Raw genomic sequence first — 7298 nt, forward strand, 5'->3', positions numbered from 1 at the left:
AGCGCCGTGCGGCGCGCCGGGCGGATGAACGCGGGTCTGTAGCGCGCGCCCGCCGAGCCCGAGCGCAGCCCAGGTAGGAGCCGGGCGGGGTGGCGCGGGGAGCACGCCGCACGCCCGCGAGCGTGGGGGTGGGGTGGCCCCAAAGACCTGGGGTGGGGGGTGGGAAACAGAGCCCGAACCCGGGAAAACCGGGCGGACGGGAGAGACTGGAGCCATCGAAGAGACAAACTGGGGAAACTGGAGCGACTGGGACGCCCCGAGAATTGGAAGTTCGGGAACCGGGGACAGGGAGGTCCCGCCCGGCCGCCTGCGCGGCGGGGACGGAGGCGGCAGCCGTCAAGCGTTACGGGCGTCTCTGCAGCCTTCCTGGGGTGCGGGGTATGGGGGTGCGCCCTTCTCTCTCCCGACCTGAAATCTGGCCGCAGGCTTCGCCCCCCTGACCTGGGCTGCCGGCCTCTCAGGCGCAAGAGGCCCCCCGGAGCCTCGGCCGGCCCAACCTACCATCCCCCAGCCCCTGGGGCAGTTCCCAGGCGCCAAAAGCTATTAGGGTCCCAGGCCTCTCCGCGCCCGCCCAGCCCCTTCTGGGCCGCCCCGCCCCGGCCTACGGCTCCGCTCCCGCTGCTTCACCCTGTTCCTTTCTTGTGGTGAGGCTGGCGGAGCCTGAGTAGGCGCCCCAGCCCTGCTCTCCCGGCCTCTCCCAGACAATCCGCCACCTCCCGGTCCCAGGGGCAGAAGGTGGTTGGATTAGCAGAGCCCTGCAGTGGGGAGGGGAAGACGGTGCCCCAAATCGCTGGCCTCCTCGCCTCCCAGCTCGGAGAAAACCCACGGAGCGGCGAAAAGGTCTCCAGGTCTCCAAGTCGCAGATCTGTTGAGAAAAGGGCGGGGTCTTTGGGATCCTGATGGTTTAGGGCGATTAAAAGAGCCCGGGTCACAAGGCCTGGCTGCCCACCAAACAGTAAAAGGACATAGCTGTTCCAGTCACGGCTCAAATTCCATCTCTTTTTCGTTTTCTTTAAAATAAAGAGGGCTGGCCGAAAAATACAATGAAAAAAGAGGGTTGGAGTAAATAATACAGTAAGAGGGCTGGCCCGGGGCAGTGGGGCCCCTAGCTTGACTGAGTATTAGAATCAGCAGGGGGGCGTCCGAGAGGTCTCTGGGACGCGATGCACCCCCTCAGAGCATCTCTGGGCAATTCCTTTGGTGAAGCTGAATGACGGCTTCGCTCGCTGTTTTCCTCTTCCTCAGCTGCGACCCCGTATCCCTCGAGGGGTGGCAGTTGTTCCATCCGGAGCTCGGCCGCCAGCGCAAACTTTCACAGGGGAGCCCGACCCCCCTCCCCGTCCTGTCCGAGTCTCCCTGTGCTAGGAGAAGCACGCGGGTGGCAGCCATGGTGTGGCTCTGGAGAGGGAAGGAGAATTTCGGTTTCTCCAGCCTGAGGTTGGAGACGACTGCCCCAGAAACCCCCCCTGCTGCTGCACCCCAGGGGAGTGAAGTCCCTGCTCAGGGAAAGGAGCGCGCGGGCCGGGCATGGGAGCCCTGTGAGTGGTGAAGTGCCCTCCACCCCCCCCCGCCCGCTTTGGCACCGAGGGCTTTCTCCCCGCAGGCCGGCCCTGCTCTGGGCTTTCTCAGGGGCAAGTCGTCTTCTGCTTTGTGGGTTCGAGAAGCTCGCCGCCCCTTTTGTATCGTTTGAAATTATTGGCTTATTTTGGCTGGTGCCTTCTTCCCAACTGTGCCCCGAGTTAAGTTGGGCATGCTGAGGGGTCTGGAACCGTCCCTGGAGTGGGAAGTGGGTCTGCGGGGGAGAAATGGCCCTGGGCCTGGCGTTAGCCTGGCAGCTGGGGTGGGGTGTTTCTAGCACTGTGACCCACGAATCTGGGAGTAGCTCGGTCCGATGGGCAGATCGCCAGGAACAAGGGCCATTCTCTGCCCCGTGGAAACTCAGATTTGCATCCCTTCCTGGCGCTCCTCAACTTTAGGCCCCGCCCAGAGCCCAACCCTCTTTGAGCACCTGGGGGGCCAAAGAGCAGCCCTTCGCCAGAGGGAGGACCCGAGTTAGCACCCGAGTGCTTCACTTTCTCCTCACTTCGCCTCCTCCTTACCTCCTGCAGGTACCTCCTGAGGTGCCCCTGACCGTCCTGGCCCCACCCCACCCCGGATCCCGGCAATGCTAACCGCTGTCTGCGGCTCTCTGGGCAGCCAGCACCCGGACGCGCCTCACGCCTCCCCGCCGCGCCTCGACCTGCAGCCACTCCAGACGTACCAAGGCCACACGAGCCCGGAGGCTGGGGACTATCCCTCCCCGCTGCAGCCGGCCGAGCTGCAGAGCCTCCCGCTGGGCCCGGAGGTGGACTTCTCCCAGGGCTATGAGCTGCCAGGGTCCTCCTCGCGGGTGACCTGCGAGGATCTGGAAAGCGACAGTCCCTTAACCCCGGGACCCTTTTCCAAGCTCCTGCAGCCGGACATGTCGCACCATTACGAATCATGGTTCCGGCCGACCCACCCGGGCACGGAGGACGGCTCGTGGTGGGACCTTCATCCGGGCACCAGCTGGATGGACCTCCCGCACACTCAGGGCGCTCTCGCCTCCCCGGGTCATCCCGGAGCGCTCCAGGCGGGATTGGGGGGCTATGTCGGCGACCACCAACTTTGTGCCCCGCCGCCGCACCCGCATCCGCACCCGCACCACCTCCTCCCGGCCGCCGGGGGGCAGCACCTCCTCGGGCCGCCCGACGGAGCCAAGGTCTTGGAAGCTGCGGCGCCCGAGGCCCAAGGGTTGGATTCCGGTCTGGACGCGGCGGCCCGGCCCAAAGGCTCCCGGAGATCGGTGCCCCGCAGCTCGGGCCAGACCGTCTGTCGCTGCCCCAACTGCATGGAGGCCGAGAGGCTGGGGTCCCCGTGCGGGCCCGATGGGAGCAAGAAGAAGCATTTGCACAACTGCCATATACCTGGCTGCGGGAAAGCCTACGCCAAGACATCGCACCTGAAGGCGCACCTGCGCTGGCACAGTGGCGACCGTCCCTTCGTGTGCAACTGGCTCTTCTGCGGCAAGCGCTTCACACGCTCCGACGAGCTGCAGCGCCACCTGCAGACGCACACGGGCACCAAGAAGTTCCCCTGCGCCGTGTGCAGCCGCGTCTTCATGCGCAGCGACCACCTGGCCAAGCACATGAAGACCCACGAGGGCGCCAAGGAGGAGGCAGCCACAGCGGGCCCCGGCGAGGCTAAGGCCGGAGGCGCGGTGGAGCCGCCCGGGGGAAAAGGCAAGCGGGAGGCTGAGGGCAGCGCGGCGCCCTCCAACTGAGCTCCTCCCGGGGTTGCCTCCTCGCGGGCTCCGTGGGGGCGTCCGGAGAGGGCCCCTGAGCGGCATCTGGGAGGCGGCTTGAGTAAGGGGGAGGTGGTTATTTATTGAGTAGGGGCGGGGGGTGGGCGCCAGGTTAGCGTTTGGGACACTGAGGACGAGCCCCTCCAACCTTCCTAGGGCTGGGAGTTGGGATGGGGCACCCCGCCCGCGCCTAGGGCGGGCGGGAGAGAGGATGGCGCGTCCCCGAGCTGAGTGCGGCCGGCCGGGGCGCTGGGGCAGCTGTCTGGACACGTCCTTGGCGCTTGGGAACCCCGACTTAAAAGCGCCGGCAGAGCCGCCCTGCAGCCTGGCCCCTTTCATCCCCCTCGCCGCGCTCCCGCCCTAGGGTTTCCGGAGGGACACCTGGGCGGCCGGGGTCCCCGTGCCCGGGTCTCCTTAGCAAGCATGGCTCACCAGCTTGGAAGGTTGTCGATGTAGAAGTAGGTCTTTGATGTCGTCCCCTCCCCGTTGATCCTTCCGGATCATTATATTGTAGCTCCGTAGGAAGAGGGGACAGTTCTCTAGCCAGAACGGTGGGTGCAGGACAGCGTTAGAGATGGCAGCACCGGTTGGGTGGAAGGAAAAAAAGAACCAGAGAAAGGGATTTGGCAGGGAAGTGGAAGAAACTAACCCTTTCCTCCATGCACTCTGATTCAGTCCTTAACTCTTGGTCTTTAAAAAAAATCAAATTTACATTCCCCATCCATGCCTGTAGGTCGTTATTTAAGGCTCTAGAGTTGGCATCCTTCCTTCCACTGTACCCTCCCTTTGGGGGAGAGGTGTCTGTGGGGCTGCAAGGGGCCAGAGCTGGGTCTCAGCAGGGGTTTCCTAGCTGTTCCCACTCCCTAGTGAGGACCCCACCCCTGCCAGGCCTCTCCTTCTCCCCCGTAGCTAAACCCGGATCTCCTGCCCAACACTTACTGGTCCCTGGCCCCCGCTGTAGAAGATCCACCCACGGCTTCTGTATGAAGTACTTGTGCTTCCCCCCACCCCAAGGTTTCAGGAAGCTGTCCCTATCCCTACCTGGCCCTTTAGACTCTAGAAATATACATAGATTCTGATCTCGGGGGACGGGATGGGAGGGGAGAAGCCAGGAGGAGGCTGAGCCATGCAGAGGGGAAAGAAGAGGAGCCAGGGAGGGTCAGGCAGGCCAGAGGACCCTGGATCTGGGGACATTCCCAGGCCTCTTAGCCCTGTGACCTTCCAGTCCTCTTGGTCCCCTCTCCACCCAGAGCCCTCTGCAGGGATTAGCTGTGTATTGATTTTTAAGTTATAAACAAAGGGTATTTTATTTAATATTAGGGCATGAGAGACTGTGTGTGTGTGTGTGTGTGTTTGTGTGTGTGTGTATGCGTGTGTGTTTCTCTACTGAGCCTGGGGTCACCTGAGACCCCATCTTGTCCACCCTGTCCACAGTTTGAGGGTCCTAGAGCCCAGTGCAAGAACTGGGAGCTCAGAGGGAAGCAGAGGCTGGAGTGGGGTGGAAGATGTGTTTCTGTACAGAAGGCTCCTCCTCCTGGGGACAGGGTGGCGTTCCCTGTGGGACTAGGGCCTAGGGTAGTGTAAGAAGCTTTTGGTGTGCTCACTCCTTTTCCAGCCTGAGGTCCCCTTCCCGGCAGAGGACAGGAGGGGAGAGTGTACGGTCGCGTACCGTGCATGCAGGCTGCCCAGCCAGCGGGAGAGAGAAAGGAGGGCACCGTGGGTGTGGGCTGCCTTTCTCCTCCACCCATCGAAACTAGCCGCCCCCTCCTGTGCCACCACCAGTGACCATCCTAAGGGGAACTCCCAGGGGTGTCGGCGGTGGGGGCATGATGTTCCTCCTCCTAGGCCTTGTGCCCTAAGGTTTGCAGGTGGGGGCTTTGGATAGGTTTTCTTCTGCTCCCTTTTTATAGATCTAGGTTTCTTGGCTGCTTGCCCTTGTAGGCAGCCCCCCTAGAGGAAAATGTAGGATTTTTGTTCTTTGCTGTGAACCCACTTTGAGGGGAGGAGGAGGAAGAAACAGCTTGTGTTTTTTATGCAACAATAAAGTCATCGACAACATCCGTGGCCTCATTTGTTTTCTGTTTTTTTTCGTTTTGTACTCTGTCCCCCGAAGCGAGGATCAGATGGCAGGGCTGCAGGGGAAAGGTGGGGACACTGGCTTTGATCCTGCCGCCTCTGGGTAGCCTAGCGCCATCAATTGGGCCTGACCCTGCCTGAGGGACAGGAAGGGGTCCCTCCCTGGTCATCACCTAGAGGGATGAGAGATTTCCAGTTCTTTCTCTTTCTCAGCTTCCCGGCATCACAGTTTCCTCCCTTGGCAGCAGCAGTCACCGGCGCACGGGGACAGGCCAGTCAGCCACTCCCTCTGGCTGTGAGTGACGCGGGGGCGACTGACAGTGATTTCTTCACGCGGGATGATCCCTATCAGGGACAAGGCGATGAAAGGCAGCCAGCTATCTGATGGGCTCCTGCCCAGCTGGGAAGTGTGAGGGAGAGGCCGCGGCCGCGCGGCAGCTGAAGCCCCGCCAGGGTTGCGCAAGTGCGCCGCTCAGACCCCCTGCGCTGCCCCGGTGACGCGGGCTCTCGTCTGCGCGTTTCGCGGGCCGCTGGGTGACAAGCACGCTCGCCTTTGGGCCTGATTCATGGCGAGCGACTGAAAAGCCTCTGGAAGGAGTCCCCAAGCTAAGAAGGTGGACGGGTCTGGTTTGGGCCCCGATGAAGTATCCTTTCACCTTCCCTTCCTGCATTTTTTAAAATCCAAGTTGCTGGGGGTCCTGTCTCGCCCTCGCTCTCCCTAACGCAGTTTCTCTGGCCGAGTCTGGCAGGCGGCTGCAGCCAGGGAGGACGCGGCCGCCCCTTGGTGACCCGGGCACGGCTTTCGTTTTCCTGTTTCTCGGGGCTTGAGAGCCCGGGAGCCCAGCGAGTCCCCTCCTCGTCCCCGTCGCCGCCCCCGGACAGCGGGCAGCGCGGGGCCGGCTGGGCCAGTCTGGGCAGGGCCGGGCGGCCGCCCTCCTCCTGCTGACCTGCATTCTCCGCGGGCCTTGGCGGGGCTCCGGGGCTGCGCGCTCCTGCGAAGCTGCCGGCTGGCGCCCAGCGCCCGGACCCTCAGATGTGGCGCCGCACCGAGGACCCTGACCCTAGCTAGGCGAGACCCCTCCGAGCTCGCGCCTCGCCCGGGAAGTGTGAGGAATCCCCCCAGGGTGGCTGAGGAGTTCACAGTGGGAACAGGAACGGGAGGGAGGGCAGCTCGCGAAGGCAGCCTCAGCCCGCCGGACTCCTTCCCGCCGGCGTCCGCCCCACAGCGGGCGGCCCGGGAAGTGCAGAACCGAGCCCGCCTTCTTTGGGCCGCAGGGCCAGGGACACCTCGCTGACATGACACCCGATGGCAACCTCGTGACAGCCCTCTGATGACTTCGCGATGAGGGACCTCAATGGTTGCTTTCCGTGTGTCCGCACACGCTCAGCATCCCAGCAGTGGAGGCTTGGAAAGAATCTCAGCAGCCAGCCAGGGTGGTGGTGCGGGCAAGCCTGTCACCCGGGCACTCAGGAGGCTGGGGGGCGGGGGGCGAGGTCAACCTGGCCTACACAGTGAGTTTAAGGCCAGCGTCAACCACGTTGGCAACCCTGTCTCAATAAAACAAAGCTGGGGATATAGCTCAGCCAGCACAGGGCCTGCCTGGTGAGCTCCAGGTCCTGAGTTCGATTCCCAGCGCAAAAACTCCCCTCCAGAACCAAATGCGAATAAAGTTACAGGACATAGCTGGGCATGGTAGTGCACACCTGTAGACCCAGATCTCGGGAGACTGAGGCAGGAGAATTGTTTCAAGTTCGAGACCAGCCTGGGCTACAAAGTGAGCTCAAGGCCAGACTGAGCTGCACAGGGAGACCCTATCTCAAAAAGACAAAAATTATAAAAATTCCTGGGGAGATAGCTCAGTGGCATAAGTGCCAGCCTGGCAGATGCAATGTCCTGAGT

The 7298-nt window shown here is 62.8% G+C and overlaps 1 protein-coding gene across 1 annotated transcript in view; it reads left to right on the plus strand.

The window, feature by feature from the left end:
* Sp6 (Sp6 transcription factor) overlaps positions 1 to 3410 on the plus strand; it is a 7327-nt gene extending 3917 nt beyond the window's left edge. The window contains exon 2 of the mRNA XM_004633672.1: positions 2109 to 3410. Coding sequence (XP_004633729.1) covers positions 2165 to 3301 — 1137 coding nt within the window. The 5' untranslated portion in view covers positions 2109 to 2164 and the 3' untranslated portion in view covers positions 3302 to 3410. The remainder of the gene's footprint in view (positions 1 to 2108) is intronic.
* The last annotated feature ends 3888 nt before the right edge of the window (positions 3411 to 7298 follow it).

Source organism: Octodon degus, unplaced genomic scaffold (assembly GCF_000260255.1).
Source record: "Octodon degus isolate 3935 unplaced genomic scaffold, OctDeg1.0 scaffold00056, whole genome shotgun sequence".
Taxonomy (NCBI): Eukaryota; Metazoa; Chordata; class Mammalia; order Rodentia; family Octodontidae; genus Octodon; species Octodon degus.